This window comes from Ranitomeya imitator, chromosome 2 (assembly GCF_032444005.1).
Source record: "Ranitomeya imitator isolate aRanImi1 chromosome 2, aRanImi1.pri, whole genome shotgun sequence".
NCBI lineage: Eukaryota > Metazoa > Chordata > Amphibia > Anura > Dendrobatidae > Ranitomeya > Ranitomeya imitator.
Window position 1 is genome coordinate 568426885 of NC_091283.1, and position 23510 is coordinate 568450394.

At 53.2% G+C, this 23510-nt stretch overlaps 1 protein-coding gene across 3 annotated transcripts in view; it reads left to right on the forward strand.

Moving 5' to 3' along the window:
- Positions 1-18136: 18136 nt before the first annotated feature.
- Positions 18137-23510, forward strand: part of MTCL2 (microtubule crosslinking factor 2) — a 120066-nt gene continuing 114692 nt past the window's right edge. For all 3 annotated transcript variants that reach the window (XM_069752127.1, XM_069752129.1, XM_069752128.1), the window contains exon 1: positions 18137-18831. In XM_069752127.1, coding sequence (XP_069608228.1) covers positions 18361-18831 — 471 coding nt within the window. In that variant the 5' untranslated portion in view covers positions 18137-18360. The remainder of the gene's footprint in view (positions 18832-23510) is intronic.

The following is a 23510-nucleotide window of genomic DNA, read 5'->3' on the forward strand; positions in this document are numbered from 1 at the left end:
TGTCCACTCCAGGACAATCAGAAGGTTCCACCTGACCAGAGGAAAAACGAGGATGAAACCCCGAATTACAAAAGAAAGGAGAAACCAAGGTAGCAGAACTAGCCCGATTATTAAGGGCAAACTCGGCCAGCGGCAAAAAGGTAACCCAGTCATCCTGATCAGCAGAAACAAAACACCTTAAATAAGTTTCCAAGGTCTGATTAGTTCGTTCAGTCTGGCCATTCGTCTGAGGATGGAATGCAGACGAAAAGGACAAATCAATGCCCATCTTAGCACAGAACGTCCGCCAAAATCTAGACACAAACTGGGATCCCCTGTCAGAAACGATGTTCTCAGGAATCCCATGCAAACGAACCACATTCTGAAAAAACAGAGGGACCAACTCAGAGGAGGAAGGTAACTTAGGCAAGGGTACCAGATGAACCATTTTAGAAAAGCGATCACACACAACCCAGATGACGGACATTTTTTGAGAGACAGGGAGATCCGAAATAAAGTCCATGGAAATGTGCGTCCAAGGCCTCTTCGGGATAGGCAAAGGTGACAACAATCCACTGGCCCGAGAACAGCAAGGCTTAGCCCGAGCACAAACCTCACAAGACTGCACAAAAGAACGCACATCCCTCGACAAGGAAGGCCACCAAAAAGACCTGGCCACCAAGTCTCTAGTACCAAATATTCCAGGATGACCTGCTGAACATGAGACTCCCAGTCATCAGAAAAAACCAAAATATCATCCAAATACACAATCATAAATTTATCCAGATATTCACGGAAAATATCGTGCATAAAGGACTGGAAGACTGAAGGAGCATTAGAAAGTCCGAAAGGCATTACCAAATACTCAAAATGGCCCTCAGGCGTATTAAATGCGGTTTTCCACTCATCACCTTGCTTTATTCGTATAAGATTATATGCACCCCGAAGATCAATCTTAGTGAACCATTTAGGCCCCTTAATGCGAGCAAACAAATCAGTCAACAATGGCAAAGGATACTGATATTTTACGGTAATCTTATTCAAAAGACGATAATCTATACAAGGCCTCAAGGAACCATCTTTTTTGGCCACGAAAAAAAAACCTGCTCCCAAAGGGGACAAAGATGGACGGATATGTCCCTTTTCCAAGGACTCCTTAACATAATCCCGCATAGCAGTATGCTCTGGCACTGACAGATTGAACAAACGACCTTTAGGAAATTTACTGCCTGGAATTAAATCTATAGCACAATCGCAATCCCTGTGAGGAGGAAGCGAACTGAGCTTAGGCTCCTCAAAAACATCCCGATAGTCAGACAAAAACACAGGAATCTCAGAAGGAGTAGATGAAGCGATAGAAATCGGAGGTGCATCATCATGAACCCCCTGACAACCCCAGCTTAACACAGACATCGATTTCCAGTCAAAGACTGGATTATGAGTTTGTAACCATGGCAGACCAAGCACTAGGACATCATGCAAATTATACAGTACCAGGAAGCAAATCACCTCCTGATGAACAGGAGTCATACGCATGGTCACTTGTGTCCAGTACTGAGGTTTATTCATAGCCAAAGGTGTAGAGTCAATTCCCTTCAAAGGAATAGGGACTTCCAGAGGCTCCAGACTAAACCCACAGCGATTGGCAAATGACCAATCCATAAGACTCAGGGCAGCGCCTGAATCCACATAGGCATCGACGGAAATGGATGATAATGAACAAATCAGAGTCACAGACAGAATGAACTTAGACTGTAAAGTACTAATGGCAACAGACTTATCAACCTTTTTTGTGCGTTTCGAGCATGCTGATATAACATGAGCTGAATCACCACAATAAAAGCACAACTTTTTTTTCCGCCTATAATTTTGCCGTTCACTTCTGGACTGAATTCTATCACATTGCATTATCTCAGGTGACGGTTTAGACGACACCGCCAAATGATGCACAGGTTTGCGCTCCCGTAAACGCCGATCAATCTGAATAGCCATAGTCATAGACTCATTCAGACCAGTAGGCGCAGGGAACCCCACCATAACATCTTTAATGGCCTCAGAAAGGCCATCTCTGAACTTTGCAGCCAGGGCGCACTCATTCCACTGAGTAAGCACCGACCACTTCCGAAATTTTTGACAATAAATTTCTGCTTCATCTTGCCCCTGAGAGAGGGCCAACAAAGCTTTTTCAGCCTGAATCTCTTGGTTAGGTTCCTCATAGAGCAAACCCAATGCCAGAAAAAACGCATCCACATTAAGCAACGCAGGGTCCCCTGGTGCCAATGCAAATGCCCAATCCTGAGGGTCACCCCGCAGGAAAGATATAATAATCTTGACTTGCTGAGCAGGGTCTCCAGAGGAGCGAGATTTCAAAGAAAGAAACAACTTGCAATTGTTCCTAAAATTCAGAAAACGAGATCTATCTCCAGAAAAAAGCTCTGGGACAGGAATTCTAGGTTCAGACATAGGAGCATGTACAACAAAATCCTGTATATTTTGAACCTTAGCGGCAAGATTATTCAGGCTGGAAGCCAAACTCTGGACTTTCATGATAAACAGCTGGGATCAGAGCCATTCAAAGATTAAGAGGAGGAGGAAGTAGCCAGGCTGCAATAAGGCTAGGCAGCAAACTCTGAGGGAAAAAAAAAAAAAAAAAAAACTTCCTCAGACTACTTATCCTCCTACTTCAGCCAATACAATTAACACTTTGTGGGCCGGTTATACTGTCATGATCCCAATGGCAGGGGATCACTAAAGGACAAGCACAGATACAAACAAGCTCTAGGGCGATGGAACCTGAGCTGACCGCGACCCTGAACCTAACACACAAATAAAAGTAGCCGGGAAACGTGCCTACGATGATCCTAGACGTCTCGCTCCAGCCGAAGATCTAACTTCCCCTATTAGAAGAAACACAGACCTCTCTTGCCTCCAGAGAAATACCCCACAGAAATAGCAGCCCCCCACATATAATGACGGTGAAATGAGAGGAAAGCACATACGCAGTATGAAAACAGTTTCAGCAAAATGAGGCCCGCTAAAGCTAGATAGCAGAGGATACAAAAGTGAACTGCGCGGTCAGCGAAAAACCCTTCAAAAAACCATCCTGAAATTACGTGAACTCATGTGCCAACTCATGGTACATGAGGAGCAATTTCAGCCCACTAGAGCAACCAGCAGCAAAGAATCACATATCTGCAGGCTGGACTAAAAAACCAAACAAAGCAAGACAGCACTCCTCCAGTATGTGCGCCCCATGTAGGAGCCGAGCCTCCCATACACAGCACTCCCCCAGTATGTGCGCCCCATGTATGAGCCTCCCATACACAGCACTCCCCAGTATGTGCGCCCCATGTATGAGCTGAGCCTCCCATACACAGCACCCCCAGTATGTGCACCCCATGTTTGAGCCTCCCATACACAGCACTCCCCCAGTATGTGCATCCCATGTATGAGCTGAGACTCCCATACACAGCACTCCCCAGTATGTTCACCCCATGTATGAGCCGAGCCCCCCATACACAGCACTCCCCAGTATGTGCGCCCCATGTATGAGCCTCCCATACACAGCACTCCCCCAGTATGTGCACCCCATGTATGAGCCTACCATACACAGCACTCCTCCAGTATGTGCACCCCATGTATGTCCCGAGCCCCCCATACACAGCATTCCCCCAGTATGTGCATCCCATGTATGAGCAGAGCCCCCCATACACAGCACTCCCTAGTATGTGCACCCCATGTATGAGCCGAGCCCCCCATACACAGCACTCCTCCAGTACGTGCACCCCATGTATGAGCCGAGCCCCCCATACACAGCACTCCTCCAGCATGTGCGCACCATGTATCAGCTGAGCCTCCCATACACAGCACACACCAGTATGTGCACCCATGTATGAGCCGAGCCTCCCATATGCAGCAATCCCCAGTACGTGCACCCACGTATGAGCCGAACCTCCCATACACAGCACTCCCCAGTATGTGCGCCCCATGTATGAGCCGAGCCTCCCATACACAGCACTCCCCCGTATGTGCACCCCATGTATGAGCCGAGCCTCCCATGCACAGCACCCCCCAGTATGTGCACCCCATGGATGAGCCGAGCCTCCCATACACAGTACTCCCCAGTATGTGCGCCCCATGTATGAGCCGAGCCTCCCATACACAGCACCCACCAGTATGTGCACCTCATGTGTGAGCCTAGCCTCCCATACACAGCACTCCCCAGTATGTGCACCACATGTATGAGCAGAGCCTCCCATACACAGCACTCCCCCAGTATGTGCACCCCATGTATGAGCAGAGACTCCCATACACAACACTCCCCAGTATGTGCACCCCATGTATGAGCAGAGACTCCTGTTGTGAATTCTGTGGCTGAGTTCACTTCTGTGGTCACTAGTGGTATTGCAGTCTCTGGGCTTCCTCCCTCAGGTGTTTTGGTGAGCTCGTTGGCTGCCTTGCTATTTAGCTCCACCTGAGTCTGTCTTCCTTGCTCCTTGTCAATGTTCCAGTGTTGGATCTGAGCTACTGCATCTTTCCTTGGGCCTGCTGCTCTGCTAGATAAGTGCTTCTAGTTTGTTTTCTGTTTTTTCTGTCCAGCTTGCTATTAACTTTTGCTGGAAGCTCTGAGAAGCAAAGGGGTGCACCGCCGTGCTGTTAGTTCGGCACGGTGGGTCTTTTTGCCCCTTTGCGTGGTTTTCGTTTTAGGGTTTTTTGTAGACTGCATAGTTCTCTTTGCTATCCTCGCTCTGTCTAGAATATCGGGCCTCACTTTGCTGAATCTATTTCATTCCTACGTTTGTCTTTTCATCTTGCTAACAGTCATTATATGTGGGGGGCTGCCTATTCCTTTGGGGTATTTCTCTGAGGTAAGTCAGGCTTGTATTTCTATCTTCAGGCTAGTCAGCTCCTCAGGCAGTGCCGAGTTGCATAGGTAGTGATAGGCGCAATCCACTGCTGCTTATAGTTGTGTGAGGATAGATCAGGTACTGCAGTCTACAGAGATTCCACGTCTCAGAGCTCGTCCTATTGTTTTTGGTTATTGCCAGATCTCTGTATGTGCGCTGATTATTGCACGCTGTGTTGCCTGATTGCCAGCCATAACAGTACAAGGAGCCACACCAATGATTCCCAATAGAGGGAAAAAAGAAATCCTGACATCATTTTTTTTTTCTTAGCTCTGTCTTCAGTCTTTTTTTTCCCCTAGACATTAGAGTGCTTCAGGACACAGCTGTGGACATGGATATTCAGGCTCTGTGCTCTTCAATGGATAATCTCGTTGTAAATGTACAAAAGATTCAAGATACTATTGATCAGAAATCGATGCTAGAACCAAGAATTCTGATTCCTGATTTGTTTTTTGGTGACAGAACTAAGTTCCTGAGCTTCAGAAATAATTGTAAGCTATTTTTGGCCTTGAAACCTCATTCTTCTGGTAATCCTATTCAACAGGTTTTGATTATTATTTCTTTTTTGCGCGGCGACCCACAGGACTGGGCGTTTTCTCTTGCACCAGGAGATTCTGCATTGAGTAATGTTGATGCATTTTTCCAGGCGCTTGGATTGCTTTACGATGAGCCTAATTCAGTGGATCAGGCTGAGAAAAATCTGCTGGCTTTATGCCAGGGTCAGGATGATGTAGAAGTATATTGTCAGAAATTTAGGAAGTGGTCAGTACTCACTCTGTGGAATGAATCTGCACTAGCGGCTTTGTTCAGAAAGGGTCTCTCTGAAGCTCTTAAGGATGTAATGGTGGGATTTCCTATGCCTGCTGGTTTGAATGAGTCTATGTCCTTGGCCATTCAGATCGGTCGTCGCTTGCGCGAGCGTAAATCTGTGCACCATTTGGCGGTATTGTCTGAGAGTAAACCTAAGCCTATGCAGTGCGACAGGACTATGACTAAAGTAGAACGGCAAGAACACAGACGTCTGAACAGACTGTGTTTCTATTGTGGTGATTCTACTCATGCTATTTCTAATTGTCCTAAACGCACTAGGCGGTTCGATAGCTCTGCCGTTATTGGTACTGTACAGTCCAAATTCCTTTTGTCCATTACCTTAATGTGCTCTTTGTCATCGTATTCTGTCATGGCGTTTGTGGATTCAGGCGCTGCCCTGAATCTGATGGATTTGGATTATGCTAAACGTTGTGGATTTTTCTTGGAGCCTTTGCGGTGTCCTATTCCGTTGAGAGGAATTGATGCTACACCTTTGGCCAAGAATAAGCCTCAGTACTGGGCCCAGCTGACCATGTGCATGGCTCCTGCACATCAGGAAGTTATTCGCTTTCTGGTACTGCATAATTTGCATGATGTGGTCGTGTTGGGGTTGCCATGGCTACAAACCCATAATCCAGTATTGGATTGGAACTCTATGTCGGTAACCAGCTGGGGTTGTCAGGGAGTACATGGTGATGTTCCATTTTTGTCTATTTCGTCATCCATTCCTTCTGACATCCCAGAGTTCTTGTCGGACTTTCAGGATGTATTTGAAGAGTCCAAGTCTGATGCCCTACCTCCGCATAGGAATTGTGATTGTGCTATCGATTTGATTCCTGGTAGTAAATTCCCTAAGGGTCGTTTATTTAATTTGTCCGTACCTGAACACACCGCTATGCGCAGTTATGTGAAGGAGTCCCTGGAGAAGGGACATATTCGCCCATCGTCGTCACCATTGGGAGCAGGGTTCTTTTTTGTAGCCAAGAAGGATGGTTCGCTAAGACCGTGTATTGATTACCGCCTTCTTAATAAGATCACTGTTAAGTTTCAGTATCCCTTGCCATTGATTTCTGACTTGTTTGCTCGGATTAAGGGGGCTAGTTGGTTTACTAAGATTGATCTTCGTGGTGCGTATAATCTGGTGAGAATCAGGCAGGGAGATGAATGGAAAACGGCATTTAATACGCCCGAGGGTCATTTTGAGTATCTGGTGATGCCGTTCGGACTTGCCAATGCTCCATCTGTTTTTCAGTCTTTTATGCATGACATTTTCCGTGAGTATCTGGATAAATTCTTGATTGTTTACTTGGATGACATTTTGATCTTCTCGGATGATTGGGAGTCTCATGTGAAGCAAGTCAGAATGGTTTTCCAGGTACTGCGTGCTAATTCCTTGTTCGTGAAGGGATCAAAGTGTCTCTTCGGTGTGCAGAAAGTTTCATTTTTGGGGTTCATCTTTTCCCCTTCTACTATCGAGATGGATCCGGTTAAGGTTCAGGCCATCCAGGATTGGACTCAGCCGACATCTCTAAAAAGTCTGCAGAAATTCCTGGGCTTTGCTAATTTTTATCGTCGCTTCATCTGTAATTTTTCTAGCATTGCCAGACCATTGACCGATTTGACCAAGAAGGGTGCTGATTTGGTTAATTGGTCTTCTGCTGCCGTGGAAGCTTTTCAGGAGTTGAGGCGTCGTTTTTGCTGTGCCCCTGTGTTGTGTCAACCTGATGTTTCTCTTCCGTTCCAGGTCGAGGTTGATGCTTCTGAGATTGGTGCAGGGGCGGTTTTGTCACAGAGAGGTTCTGGTTGCTCAGTGTTCAAACCATGTGCTTTCTTTTCCAGGAAATTTTCTGCTGCTGAGCGTAATTATGATGTGGGCAACCGAGAGTTGCTGGCCATGAAGTGGGCATTCGAGGAGTGGCGTCATTGGCTTGAGGGTGCTAAGCATCGCGTGGTGGTTTTGACTGATCATAAGAACCTTACTTATCTTGAGTCTGCCAAGCGCTTGAATCCTAGACAGGCCCGTTGGTCGTTGTTTTTTGCTCGTTTTGATTTTGTGATTTCATACCTTCCGGGCTCTAAAAATGTGAAGGCGGATGCTCTGTCTAGGAGTTTTGTGCCCGACTCTCCGGGGTTATCTGAGCCGGCGAGTATCCTCAAGGAAGGAATCATTGTGTCTGCCATCTCCCCTGATTTGCGGAGAGTGTTGCAGAAATTTCAGGCTAATAAACCTGATCGTTGTCCGGCCGAGAAACTGTTCGTCCCTGATAGGTGGACTAGTAAAGTTATCTCTGAACTTCATTGTTCGGTGCTGGCCGGTCATCCAGGAATCTTTGGTACCAGGGAGTTGGTTGCTAGATCCTTCTGGTGGCCGTCTCTGTCACGGGATGTGCGTGCTTTTGTGCAGTCCTGTGGAATTTGTGCTAGGGCTAAGCCCTGCTGTTCACGTGCCAGTGGGTTGCTTTTGCCCTTGCCGGTCCCGAAGAGGCCTTGGACACATATTTCGATGGATTTCATTTCTGACCTTCCCGTTTCTCAAAAAATGTCGGTCATTTGGGTGGTCTGTGATCGCTTTTCTAAAATGGTCCATCTGGTGCCCTTGGTTAAATTGCCTTCCTCCTCTGATTTGGTGCCTTTGTTCTTCCAGCATGTGGTTCGTTTGCATGGCATTCCTGAGAATATTGTTTCTGACAGAGGTTCCCAGTTTGTCTCGAGGTTCTGGCGGGCCTTTTGTGGTAGGATGGGCATTGACCTATCTTTCTCCTCGGCCTTCCATCCTCAGACTAATGGCCAGACCGAACGAACCAATCAGACCATGGAAACATATCTGAGATGTTTTGTTTCCGCTGACCAGGATGATTGGGTGTCATTTTTGCCGTTGGCTGAGTTCGCCCTTAATAATCGGGCCAGCTCGGCTACCTTGGTCTCTCCATTTTTCTGCAATTCTGGGTTCCATCCTCGTTTCTCTTCAGGACAGGTTGAGTCTTCGGACTGTCCTGGTGTGGATTCTGTGGTGGACAGGTTGCAGCAGATCTGGACTCAGGTAGTGGACAATTTGACCTTGTCCCAGGAGAAGGCTCAGCTTTTCGCTAATCGCAGACGCCGTGTGGGACCCCGACTTCGTGTTGGGGATCTGGTTTGGTTATCTTCTCGTCATATTCCTATGAAGGTTTCCTCTCCTAAATTTAAACCTCGTTTTATTGGTCCGTATAGGATTTCTGAGATTCTCAATCCGGTGTCTTTTCGTCTGACCCTCCCAGACTCCTTTTCCATACATAATGTATTCCATAGGTCGTTGTTGAGGAGATACGTGGCACCTATGGTTCCATCTGTGGAGCCTCCTGCCCCTGTTTTGGTAGAGGGGGAATTGGAGTATATTGTGGAGAAGATTTTGGATTCTCGTGTCTCTAGACGGAAACTCCAGTATCTGGTCAAATGGAAGGGTTATGCTCAGGAAGATAATTCCTGGGTTTTTGCCTCTGATGTCCATGCCCCAGATCTTGTTCGTGCCTTTCATGTGGCTCATCCTGGTCGGCCTGGGGGTTCTGGTGAGGGTTCGGTGACCCCTCCTCAAGGGGGGGGTACTGTTGTGAATTCTGTGGCTGAGTTCACTTCTGTGGTCACAAGTGGTATTGCAGTCTCTGGGCTTCCTCCCTCAGGTGTTTTGGTGAGCTCGTTGGCTGCCTTGCTATTTAGCTCCACCTGAGTCTGTCTTCCTTGCTCCTTGTCAATGTTCCAGTGTTGGATCTGAGCTACTGCATCTTTCCTTGGGCCTGCTGCTCTGCTAGATAAGTGCTTCTAGTCTGTTTTCTGTTTTTTCTGTCCAGCTTGCTATTAACTTTTGCTGGAAGCTCTGAGAAGCAAAGGGGTGCACCGCCGTGCTGTTAGTTCGGCACGGTGGGTCTTTTTGCCCCTTTGCGTGGTTTTCGTTTTAGGGTTTTTTGTAGACTGCATAGTTCTCTTTGCTATCCTCGCTCTGTCTAGAATATCGGGCCTCACTTTGCTGAATCTATTTCATTCCTACGTTTGTCTTTTCATCTTGCTAACAGTCATTATATGTGGGGGGCTGCCTATTCCTTTGGGGTATTTCTCTGAGGTAAGTCAGGCTTGTATTTCTATCTTCAGGCTAGTCAGCTCCTCAGGCAGTGCCGAGTTGCATAGGTAGTGATAGGCGCAATCCACTGCTGCTTATAGTTGTGTGAGGATAGATCAGGTACTGCAGTCTACAGAGATTCCACGTCTCAGAGCTCGTCCTATTGTTTTTGGTTATTGCCAGATCTCTGTATGTGCGCTGATTATTGCACGCTGTGTTGCCTGATTGCCAGCCATAACAGACTCCCATACACAGCACTCCCCCATTATGTGCATCCCATGTATGAGCTGAGACTCCCATACACAGCACTCCCCAGTATGTGCACCCCATGTATGAGCCGAGCCCCCCATACACAGCACTCCCCAGTATGTGCACCCCATGTATGAGCTGAGCCTCCCATACACAGCACCACCCCAGTATGTGCACCCCATGTATGAGCCTCCCATACACAGCACTCCCCCAGTATGTGCATCCCATGTATGAGCTGAGACTCCCATACACAGCACTCCCCAGTATGTGCACCCCATGTATGAGCAGAACCTCGCATACACAGCACTCCCCCAGTATGTGCACCCCATGTATGAGCTGAGCCTCCCATGCACAGCACTCCCCCAGTATGTGGACCCCATGTGGGAGCCGAGCCTCGCATACACAGCACTCCCCCAGTATGTGCGCCCCATGTATGAGCCGAGCCTCCCATACACAGCACTCCCCAGTATGTGCACCCCATGTATGAGCCGAGCCCCCCATACACAGCACCCCTTCAAGTATGTGCACCCCATGTATGAGCCGAGCCTCCCATACACAGCACTCCCCCAGTATGTGCGCCCCATGTATGAGCCTCCCATACACAGCACTCCCCAGTATGTGCGCCCCATGTATGAGCTTCCCATACACAGCACTCGCCCAGTATGTGCATCCCATGTATGAGTTGAGACTCCCATACACAGCACTCCCCAGTATGTGCACACCATGTATGAGCCGAGCCCCCTATACACAGCACTCCCCAGTATGTGCACCCCATGTATGAGCTGAGCCTCCCATACACATCACTCCCCAGTATGTACACCCCATGTATGAGCTGAGCCTCCCATACACAGCACTCCCCCAGTTTGTGCACCCCATGTATGAGCTGAGCCTCCCATGCACAGCACTCTCCCAGTATGTGCACCCCATGTATGAGCTGAGCCTCCCATACACATCACTCCCCAGTATGTACACCCCATGTAGGAGCCGAGCCTCCCATACACAGCACTCCCCAGTATGTGCGCCCCATGTATGAGCCGAGCCTCCCATACACAGCCCTCTCCAGTATGTGCACCCCATGTATGAGCCGAGACCCCCATACACAGCACCCCTTCAAGTATGTGCACCCCATGTATGAGCCGAGCCTCCCATACACAGCACTCCCACAGTATGTGCGCCCCATGTATGAGCCTCCCATACACAGCACTCCCCAGTATGTGCGCCCCATGTATGAGCCTCCCATACACAGGACTACCCCAGTATGTGCGCCCCATGTATGAGCCTACCATACACAGCACTCCCCCAGTATGTGCACCGCATGTATGATCCGAGCCTCCCATACACAGCACTCCCCAGTATGTGCACCCCATGTATGAACCTCCCATACACAGCACTCCCCCAGTATGTGCGGCCCATGTATGATCCGAGCCTCCCATACACAGCACTCCCCAGTATGTGCACCCCATGTATGAACCTCCCATACACAGCACTCCCCCAGTATGTGCGCCCCATGTATGAGCCCCCATACACAGCACTCCCCAGTATGTGCGCCTCATGTATGAGCCTCCCATACACAGCACTCCCCAGTATGTGCGCCCCATGTATGAGCCTCCCATACACAGCAGTCCACCAGTATGTGCGCCCATGTATGAGGCGAGTCCCCATACACAGCACTCCCCAGTATGTGCACCCCATGTATGATCCGAGCCTCCCATACACAGCACTCTCCAGTATGTGCACCCCATGTATGAGCCGAGCCTCCCATACACAGCACTCCACCGGAATGTGCACCCCATGTATGAGCCGAGCCTCCCATACACAGCACCCCTGTTATGACCTGGTGGTTAGGAGCACCCGACCTGATAGTTAAACTCATACAGGACGAGCTCTGGGATGTGGGAGCTCTGCTGACCGCAAGCCCTAATCCTATCGCACACACTAGAAATAGCCGTGGAGCGCTCCTGACGCTCCCTAGACACCTCGTCACAGCCTCAGAGCTAGCTAGCCCTAGAGAAGAAAATAAAGCCTACCTTGCCTCAGAGAAATTCCCCAAAGGAATAGGCAGCCCCCCACATGTAATGACTGTGAGTAAAGATGAAAGTCACAAACGCAGAAATGAGATAGGTTTCAGCAAAGGGAGACACGACTTACTAAATAGACAGAGGATAGGAAAGGAATCTATGTGGTCAATTCAAAAACCTACAAAAGACCACGCAGAGTGTGCAAAAGGGTCCTCCGCACCGACTCACGGTGCGGGGGTGCCACCCTGCATCCCAGAGCTTCCAGCTAGCAAGACAAAATCAAGATAACCAGCTGGACAAAGAAACAAGCATAATAATAACAATCAGGAACTTAGCTTCTGCAGGAGAAGACAGGACACCAGACAGATCCAGGAGCGAACTGAACCAATGCTAAAACATTGACAGCTGGCATGGAGAAACGATCTGAGTGGAGTTAAATAGAGAAGCCAACCAAAGGATAAACCACGTCATCTGTGTAAGGAACCTCAGAAGCAGCAGCTCCACTCACAGCCACCAGAGGGAGCCCACGGACCGAACTCACCGAAGTACCATTCATGACCACAGGAGGGAGCTCGACAACAGAATTCACAACACACCCCATCCAGTATGTGTACCCCATGTATGAGCCGAGCCTCCCATACACAGCACCCCTTCCAGTATGTGCGCCCCATGTATGAGCCTCCCATATACAGCACTCCCCAGTATGTGCGCCCCATGTATGAGCCTCCCATGCACAGGACTCCCCCAGTATGTGCGCCCATGTATGAGCCGAGCCCCCATACACAGCACTCCCCAGTATGTGCACCCCATATATGAGCCGAGCCTCCCATACACAGCACCCCTTCCAGTATGTGCACCCCATGTATGAGCCGAGCCTCCCATACACAGCACTCCCCCAGTATGTGCGCGCCATGTATGAGCCGAGCCCTCCATACACAGCACACCATGTATGAGAAGAGCCTCCCATACACAGCACTCCCCAGTATGTGCACCCCATGTATGAGCCGAGCCCCCCATACACAGCACTCCCCAAAATGTGCACCCCATGTATGAGCCTCCCATAGACTACTTTCACACTAGCGTCGGAATCTCCCCGTCGCAATTCCGACGCTAGCGTTTGACGCACTGCACAACGGGTGCAGCGGATGCATTTCTCCGGCACATCCGCTGCCCCATTGTGAGGTGCGGGGAGGTGGGTGCGGAGTTCCGGCCGCGCATGCGCGGTCGGAAAAAGCGGTCCGTCAGGAGCAAAAAACGTTACATGTAACATGTTTTTTACATGTATCGTTATGTATCGTTATGTACACGTTACATGTATCGCTTTTTGCTCCCGGCGGTCCGTCACAACACGGCGCAACCGTCGCACGACGGTTGCGACGTGTGGCAAAGCGTCGATAATGTTAATCTATGGGGCAAAAACGCATCCTGCAAACAACTTTGCAGGATGCGTTTTTTGCCAATAAACGACGCATTGCGACGTCTGGCAAAAAACGCCAGTGTGAAAGTAGTCTCTGAAAAAGCTGTGACCACCAATCAATAATATAGTATAAAAAGCAGGGTGTGATTCTAGATTAAAAATTAACTTTTAATAAACTCGTTAAAAAATGGTAGACCCAAATAATCAAAACACATAAAGGACTCACAGTACGTCACATTTCAAAAGAAGAAATGCCAATATCACAAATAAATCGAACTGCCTCAGACCTCAATATCCCAAAATCCCTATGAATAAATCTATCATGGGAACATAAAGGTCCGATATCAGCTGGCAGTGCGAAAAAACATCAAATTTCACATCACCTGGTCATTTGGCAGATCAGACCACATATGCTCTTTATATATGCATCTATTATTAGCAATGACCGCTCAAAATGGTGTGTGAAAGGAAAAAAAAAAAAGTGAACAGTTTCACCCTATAGCGAATTAATGACCGTTTTTATCTGGTGTAAAGACTGGGGAGATGGCACATCATTATCCATACAAATACCCCATCATAGAATATCACCAGTTTTTATATAATGACCCCCAATGCAAAGTAACGAAAAGGTATACTTCCCTACGCGTTTCGTTTTTCTCTACTCATCAGGGGAAGATTCCTGTAATTCTCCATTGAGATAGGAGGAGCAAGACGGGGACCGTCACAGCACCCCGTCTTGCTCCTCCTATCTCAATGGAGAATTACAGGAATCTTCCCCTGATGAATGAGTAGAGAAAAACGAAACGCGTAGGGAAGTATACCTTTTCGTTACTTTGCATTGGGGGTCATTATATAAAAACTGGTGATATTCTATGATGGGGTATTTGTATGGATAATGATGTGCCATCTCCCCAGTCTTTACACCAGATAAAAACGGTCATTAATTCGCTATAGGGTGAAACTGTTCACTTTTTTTTTTTTCCTTTCACACACCATTTTGAGCGGTCATTGCTAATAATAGATGCATATATAAAGAGCATATGTGGTCTGATCTGCCAAATGACCAGGTGATGTGAAATTTGATGTTTTTTCGCACTGCCAGCTGATATCGGACCTTTATGTTCCCATGATAGATTTATTCATAGGGATTTTGGGATATTGAGGTCTGAGGCAGTTCGATTTATTTGTGATATTGGCATTTCTTCTTTTGAAATGTGACGTACTGTGAGTCCTTTATGTGTTTTGATTATTTGGGTCTACCATTTTTTAACGAGTTTATTAAAAGTTAATTTTTAATCTAGAATCACACCCAGTGTGAAAGTAGCCTTACAAAAGCAGTCTCCAGCCTGTAGCTGCTGCAGGATGTGCCGCCTCCTCCTCCTTGGTTTGGGCCGGCCCTCTGCTACGGCGCCTCCTCCTCCCTGGTTTGGGCCGGTCCTCTGCTACGGCGCCTCCTCCTCCACCCTGGTTTGGGCCGGTCCTCTGCTCCAGCGCCTCCTCCCCCTCTCTGGTTTGGGCCGGTCCTCTGCTCCGCCACCTCCTCCCCCTCTCTGGTTTGGGCCGGTCCTCTGCTCCGCCGCCTCCTCCCCCTCTCTGGTTTGGGCCGGTCCTCTGGTCCGGCGCCTCCTCCCCCTCTCTGGTTTGGGCCGGTCCTCTGCTCCGCCGCCTCCTCCCCCTCTCTGGTTTTGGCCGGTCCTCTGGTCCGGCGCCTCCTCCCCCTCTCTGGTTTGGGCCGGTCCTCTGCTCCGCCGCCTCCTCCCCCTCTCTGGTTTGGGCCGGTCCTCTGCTCCGCCGCCTCCTCCCCCTCTCTTGTTTGGGCCGGTCCTCTGCTCCGGCGCCTCCTCCCCCTCTCTGGTTTGGGCCGGTCCTTTGCTCCGCCGCCTCCTCCCTCTCTCTGGTTTGGGCTTTTCCTCTGCTCCGGCGCCTCCTCCCCCTCTCTGGTTTGGGCTGGTCCTCTGCTCCGGCGCCTCCTCCCCCTCTCTGGTTTGGGCCGGTCCTCTGCTCCGCCGCCTCCTCCCCCTCTCTGGTTTGGGCCGGTCCTCTGCTCCGCCGCCTCCTCCCCCTCTCTGGTTTGGGCCGGTCCTCTGGTCCGGCGCCTCCTCCCCCTCTCTGGTTTGGGCCGGTCCTCTGCTCCGCCGCCTCCTCCCCCTCTCTGGTTTGGGCCGGTCCTCTGGTACGGCGCCTCCTCCCCCTCTCTGGTTTGGGCCGGTCCTCTGCTCCGCCGCCTCCTCCCCCTCTCTGGTTTGGGCCGGTCCTCTGCTCTGCCGCCTCCTCCCCCTCTCTTGTTTGGGCCGGTCCTCTGCTCCGGCGCCTCCTCCCACCTCTCTGGTTTGGGCTTTTCCTCTGCTCCGGCGCCTCCTCCCCCTCTCTGGTTTGGGCCGGTCCTCTGGTACGGCGCCTCCTCCCCCTCTCTGGTTTGGGCCGGTCCTCTGCTCCGCCGCCTCCTCCCCCTCTCTGGTTTGGGCCGGTCCTCTGCTCTGCCGCCTCCTCCCCCTCTCTTGTTTGGGCCGGTCCTTTGCTCCGCCGCCTCCTCCTTCTCTCTGGTTTGGGCTTTTCCTCTGCTCCGGCGCCTCCTCCCCCTCTCTGGTTTGGGCTGGTCCTCTGCTCCGGCGCCTCCTCCCCCTCTCTGGTTTGGGCTGGTCCTCTGCTCCGCCGCCTCCTCCCCCTCTCTGGTTTGGGCCGGTCCTCTGCTCCGCCTCCTCCCCCTCTCTGGTTTGGGCTGGTCCTCTGCTCCGCCGCCTCCTCCCCCTCTCTGGTTTGGGCCGGTCCTCTGCTCCGGCGCCTCCTCCTCCTCCCTGGTTTGGGCCGGTCCTCTGCTCCGCCGCCTCCTCCTCCTCCCTGGTTTGGGCCGGTCCTCTGCTCCGGCGCCTCCTCCCCCTCTCTGGTTTGGGCCGGTCCTCTGCTCCGCCGCCTCCTCCCCCTCCCTGGTTTGGGCCTGTCCTCTGCTCCGGCGCCTCCTCCTCCTCCCTGGTTTGGGCCGGTCCTCTGCTCCGCCGCCTCCTCCCCCTCTCTGGTTTGGGCCGGTCCTCTGCTCCGGCGCCTCCTCCTCCTCCCTGGTTTGGGCCGGTCCTCTCCTCCGGCGCCTCCTCCTCCTCCCTGGTTTGGGCCGGTCCTCTGCTACGGCGCCTCCTCCCCCTCTCTCTGGTTTGGGCCGGTCCTCTGCTTCAGCGTCTCCTCCCCCTCTCTGGTTTGGGCCGGTCCTCTGCTCCGCCGCCTCCTCCCCCTCTCTGGTTTGGGCCGGTCCTCTGGTCCGGCGCCTCCTCCCCCTTTCTGGTTTGGGCCTTTCCTCTGCTCCGGCGCCTCCTCCCCCTCTCTGGTTTGGGCCGGTCCTCTGCTCCGGCGTCTCCTCCCCCTCTCTGGTTTGGGCCGGTCCTCTGCTCCGCCGCCTCCTCCCCCTCTCTGGTTTGGGCCGGTCCTCTGCTCCGGCGCCTCCTCCCCCTCTCTGGTTTGGGCCGGTCCTCTGCTCCTGCACCTCCTCCCCTTCTCTGGTTTGGGCCGGTCCTCTGCTCCGGCGCCTCCTCCCCCTCTCTGGTTTGGGCCGGTCCTCTGCTCCGGCGCCTCCTCCCCCTCTCTGGTTTGGGCCGGTCCTCTGCTCCGGCGTCTCCTCCCCCTCTCTGGTTTGGGCCGGTCCTCTGCTCCGGCGCCTCCTCCCCCTCTCTGGTTTGGGCCGGTCCTCTGCTCCGGCGTCTCCTCCCCCTCTCTGGTTTGGGCCGGTCCTCTGCTCCGGCGCCTCCTCCCCCTTTCTGGTTTGGGCCGGTCCTCTGCTCCGGCGCCTCCTCCCCTTCTCTGGTTTGGGCCGGTCCTCTGCTCCGGCGCCTCCTCCCCCTCTCTGGTTTGGGCCGGTCCTCTGCTCCGCCGCCTCCTCCCCCTCTCTGGTTTGGGCCGGTCCTCTGCTCCGGCGCCTCCTCCCCTTCTCTGGTTTGGGCCGGTCCTCTGCTCCGGCGCCTCCTCCCCCTCTCTGGTTTGGGCCGATCCTCTGCTCCGGCGCCTCCTCCCCCTTTCTGGTTTGGGCCGGTCCTCTGCTCCGGCGCCTCCTCCCCTTCTCTGGTTTGGGCCGGTCCTCTGCTCCGGCGCCTCCTCCCCCTCTCTGGTTTGGGCCGGTCCTCTGCTCCGGCGCCTCCTCCCCCTTTCTGGTTTGGGCCGGTCCTCTGCTCCGGCGCCTCCTCCTCCTCTCTGGTTTGGGCCGGTCCTCTGCTCCGCCGCCTCCTCCCCCTCTCTGGTTTGGGCCGGTCCTCTGGTCCGGCGCCTCCTCCCCTTCTCTGGTTTGGGCCGGTCCTCTGCTCCGGCGCCTCCTCCCCCTCTCTGGTTTGGGCCGATCCTCTGCTCCGGCGCCTCCTCCCCCTTTCTGGTTTGGGCCGGTCCTCTGCTCCGGCGCCTCCTCCCCTTCTCTGGTTTGGGCCGGTCCTCTGCTCCGGCGCCTCCTCCCCCTCTCTGGTTTGGGCCGGTCCTCTGCTCCGGCGCCTCCTCCCCCTTTCTGGTTTGGGCCGGTCCTCTGCTCCGGCGCCTCCTCCTCCTCTCTGGTTTGGGCCGGTCCTCTGCTCCGGCGCCTCCTCCCCCTCTCTGGTTTGGGCCGGTCCTCTGCTCCGGCGCCTCCTCCCCTTCTCTGGTTTGGGCCGGTCCTCTGCTGCGGCGTCTCCTCCTCCTCCCTGGTTTGGGCCGGTCCTCTGCTCCGGCGCCTCCTCCTCCCAGCAGTAGCTGAATCCGATGCGCACAGCAGACACATCAGCGGCCGTTATACTGGAGCGAACAGCGGGCAGTACCATTGACAGCCCCGGGGAGGGTGCACGCATCGGCAGTAGACTTCCTATCGTGTGTCCGGGACCCCTGCGCTATTAGCGGAATATCTGTTCAGAGCCGAGCCGCAGATATCCCCGAGCTACCGGGGCAGTGATGGAGCCGGCGGGGCCCGGAGGGGGTGCTCCTCCCCCGGTACCCGAAAAAAAGAAGCTAAACCGGGCCCCATCCCCGGCCCGCCCTAAGGACCTAACCGGGTGGTCTCTGTCTAAGCCTCGCAGGTCTTCCCCCGTGTCGCTCAGCGTCATCCCCCCAGGACCGCGCCGCCCGCTCCTTTCTCCTGGCACCAAGAAGCAGGCTGTCCCCGCTGCCCGGAGCGGAGGGAAGGGTAAGGTCCCGGGGACCAGGCGGGCGACGGACAGCAGCTCTGAAGGGTCCTGTGCCTCGGAGGAGAACAGCAGCAGCCGGGCGAGCAGCGAGGAGGGCGCTGTGTCTGCGGCCTCCAGCCGGCTGCCCCCCAGCACCTCCATGGCCTTCTCCGACCTGACCGAGGACCTTCTGGACGGGGGCACCGAGAGCCTGCTGCGGGAGATGGACGAGCTGCGCTCCGAGAACGACTACCTGAAGGTACGGCTCCGCGTGGGCGGGGCTAGTACGGGGAGGGCGGAGTCAGCGCTGCTCAAACATTTACTTCATCCGCCAGTGTATCTACAAGACTGGACTAATAACGGTCTAGGCTACTTAGAGGGCGTCCACTACTTGGTCATCTGTCTCTCTGTAACACTTTCCTACCGTGACTTTCAAGCAGTGTTGTCACTGGCTCCCCCCATGATTGGGTGACATTTTGTCATGTGATCCCTGTGGCAGCTCTCACTTCCTCCAGATGTGTGTGATCCGTCCGAAGGCGGGGAGAGTGAAGCCAGCGCTGACTTGACCACAGGGATTGTGTGGCATAAATGGCCGTGCCATCCCTGGGAGAGCCAGTGCCGACACTGCTGGGACGGCGTCAGAGCCGAGTGTCGTTTTTCTAATTGTAAAAGGGGGAAACCTAGGGATTGAGCAGCGGTTGTCTCATCATTGAGCTCATGGCTACCTCTCCACGTTGTGTGACAATTGTGAGGCCTAGTGGTCCTGCCTGTGGGGGAGGGCCCATACTCTCCTGTGTGCGAGGGCCCGAGGGCCCATACTCTCCTGTGTGCGAGGGCCCATACTCTCCTGTGTGCGAGGGCCCATACTCTCCTGTGTGCGAGGGCCCATACTCTCCTGTGTGCGAGGGCCCATACTCTCCTGTGTGCGAGGGCCCATACTCTCCTGTGTGCGAGGGCCCATACTCTCCTGTGTGCGAGGGCCCATACTCTCCTGTGGGCGAGGGCCCATACTCTCCTGTGGGCGAGGGCCCATACTCTCCTGTGGGCGAGGGCCCATACTCTCCTGTGGGCGAGGGCCCATACTCTCCTGTGGGCGAGGGCCCATACTCTCCTGTGGGCGAGGGCCCATACTCTCCTGTGGGCGAGGGCCCATACTCTCCTGTGGGCGAGGGCCCATACTCTCCTGTGGGCGAGGGCCCATACTCTCCTGTGGGCGAGGGCCCATACTCTCCTGTGGGCGAGGGCCCATACTCTCCTGTGGGCGAGGGCCCATACTCTCCTGTGGGCGAGGGCCCATACTCTCCTGTGGGCGAGGGCCCATACTCTCCTGTGGGCGAGGGCCCATACTCTCCTGTGGGCGAGGGCCCATACTCTCCTGTGGGCGAGGGCCCATACTCTCCTGTGGGCGAGGGCCCATACTCTCCTGTGGGCGAGGGCCCATACTCTCCTGTGGGCGAGGGCCCATACTCTCCTGTGGGCGAGGGCCCATACTCTCCTGTGGGCGAGGGCCCATACTCTCCTGTGGGCGAGGGCCCATACTCTCCTGTGGGCGAGGGCCCATACTCTCCTGTGGGCGAGGGCCCATACTCTCCTGTGGGCGAGGGCCCATACTCTCCTGTGGGCGAGGGCCCATACTCTCCTGTGGGCGAGGGCCCATACTCTCCTGTGGGCGAGGGCCCATACTCTCCTGTGGGCGAGGGCCCATACTCTCCTGTGGGCGAGGGCCCATACTCTCCTGTGGGCGAGGGCCCATACTCTCCTGTGGGCGAGGGCCCATACTCTCCTGTGGGCGAGGGCCCATACTCTCCTGTGGGCGAGGGCCCATACTCTCCTGTGGGCGAGGGCCCATACTCTCCTGCGAGAAACTCGGATGAGTTTCGCACGTCAGTGCCCGGCACTCAGGAGCGGAGCGTTCAGCTTCATGTATTCCTATGTGGCCGCACGCTCCGCTCCTTAGTGCCGGGAATTGACGTGCGAGACCTGTCTGAGTTTCTCACAGGTGAGTATGAGCCCTCACCCTGACACCACCATAGGAAGCTGACGTTTGTGTAGATTTGACCTATCACAAGCCAAGCGAGAGCAGAGGAAACCATGTGCATGTCGTAGTCCTGGGGCATTGCCAATGTATGAGTGTAAAAGTGGTGCACTGGCACTTATGCGTCAGGCTGGGGGTCTACATTAAGCTTGTTCATCAGTCTCCGGCTGAAATGGGCATGTGTCTTGTACTGTGCGTCGGGGAAGCGTCCCACCCTAGCCACAGTAACAGTATGGTGTTACACTCTCTGTGTCTTGTACTGTGCGTCTGGGATGCGTCCCACCCTAGCCACAGTGACGGTATGATGTTACTCTCTATGTGTCTTGTACTGTGCGTCGGGAATGCGTCCCACCGTAGCCACAGTGACGGTATGATGTTACTCTCTCTTTACTGAGCGTCAGGGTTCCGTCCCACCCTAACTACAGTGACGGTATGGTGTTACGCTCTCTGTGTCTTGTACTGTGCGTCGGGGAAGCGTCCCACCCTAGCCACAGTGACAGTATGGTGTTACACTCTCTGTGTCTTGTACTGAGGGTCAGGATTCCGTCCCACCCTAGCCACAGTGACAGTATGGTGTTACACTCTGTGTCTTGTACTGAGCGTCGGGGATGTGTCTCACCTTAGCCACAGTGACGGTATGATGTTACTCTTTCTGTGTCTAGAGCGTCGGGGATGCGTCCCACCCTAGCCACAGTAACAGTATGGTGTTACACTCGCTATGTGTCTTGTACTGAGCGTCAGGATTCCGTCCCACCCTAGCCACAGTGACAGTATGGTGTTATACACTGTGTCTTGTACTGAGCGTCAGGGATGTGTCCCAGCTCAGCCACAGTGACGGTATGATGTTACTCTTTCTGTGTCTTGTATAGGCTACGTTCACATTTGCGTTCTGCCGGGCGGCGACCCATGCGTTTTGTGATGCATGCGTTTTTTTTGCCGCAAGCGTTAGGGCGCAGAGGACGCAGCAAGATGCATTTTTTTTGCGTCCAAAATTCGGCAAAAAAGGACGCATGCGTCGCAAAACTATGCGTTTTAGCATGCGTTTTTGTGCGTTTTTGTTTGCGTTGTGCATTGCGTCGCCAACGCAACATCGCACAACGCAAATGTGAACGTAGCCATAGAGCATCGGGGATGCGTCCCACCCTAGCCACAGTAACAGTATGGTGTTACTCTGTGTCTTGTACTGTGCGTCTGGGATGCGTCCCACCCTAGCCACAGTGACGGTATGATGTTACTCTCTATGTGTCTTGTACTGAGCGTCGGATGTGTCCAATTCTAGCCACAGTGACGGTATGGTGTTACTCTCTATGTGTCTTTTACTGAGCGTCAGGGTTCCGTCCCACCCTAGCCACAGTGAAGGTATAGTGTTACACTCTCTATGTGTCTTGTACTGAGCGTCGGGGATGTGTCCCACCCTAGCCACAGTAACAGTATGGTGTAACACTCTCTGTGTCTTGTACTGAGCGTCGGGGATGCATCCCACCCTAGCCACAGTGACGGTATGGTGTAACACTCTCTATGTGTCTTGTACAGAGCGTTGGAGATGTGTCCCACCCTAGCCACAGTGACGGTATGGTGTAACGCTCTCTATGTGTCTTGTACTGAGCGTCGGGGATGCATCCCACCCTAGCCACAGTGACGGTATGGTGTAACACTCTCTATGTGTCTTGTACAGAGCGTTGGAGATGCGTCCCACCCTAGCCACAGTGACGGTATGGTGTAACACTCTCTATGTGTCTTGTACTGAGCGTCGGGGATGCATCCCACCCTAGCCACAGTGACGGTATGGTGTTACACTCGCTATGTGTCTTGTACTGAGCGTCGGGGATGCATCCCACCCTAGCCACAGTGACGGTATGGTGTAACGCTCTCTATGTGTCTTGTACAGAGCGTTGGAGATGTGTCCCACCCTAGCCACAGTGACGGTATGGTGTTACACTCGCTATGTGTCTTGTACAGAGCGTTGGAGATGTGTCCCACCCTAGCCACAGTGACGGTATGGTGTAACACTCTCTATGTGTCTTGTACAGAGCGTTGGAGATGTGTCCCACCCTAGCCACAGTGACGGTATGGTGTAACACTCTCTATGTGTCTTGTACAGAGCGTTGGAGATGCGTCCCACCCTAGCCACAGTGACGGTATGGTGTTACACTCGCTATGTGTCTTGTACTGAGCGTCGGGGATGCATCCCACCCTAGCCACAGTGACGGTATGGTGTAACACTCTCTATGTGTCTTGTACAGAGCGTTGGAGATGCGTCCCACCCTAGCCACAGTGACGGTATGGTGTAACACTCTCTATGTGTCTTGTACTGAGCGTCGGGGATGCATCCCACCCTAGCCACAGTGACGGTATGGTGTTACACTCGCTATGTGTCTTGTACTGAGCGTCGGGGATGCATCCCACCCTAGCCACAGTGACGGTATGGTGTAACGCTCTCTATGTGTCTTGTACAGAGCGTTGGAGATGTGTCCCACCCTAGCCACAGTGACGGTATGGTGTTACACTCGCTATGTGTCTTGTACAGAGCGTTGGAGATGTGTCCCACCCTAGCCACAGTGACGGTATGGTGTAACACTCTCTATGTGTCTTGTACAGAGCGTTGGAGATGTGTCCCACCCTAGCCACAGTGACGGTATGGTGTAACACTCTCTATGTGTCTTGTACAGAGCGTTGGAGATGTGTCCCACCCTAGCCACAGTGACGGTATGGTGTAACACTCTCTATGTGTCTTGTACAGAGCGTTGGAGATGCGTCCCACCCTAGCCACAGTGACGGTATGGTGTTACACTCGCTATGTGTCTTGTACTGAGCGTCGGGGATGCATCCCACCCTAGCCACAGTGACGGTATGGTGTAACACTCTCTATGTGTCTTGTACAGAGCGTTGGAGATGCGTCCCAC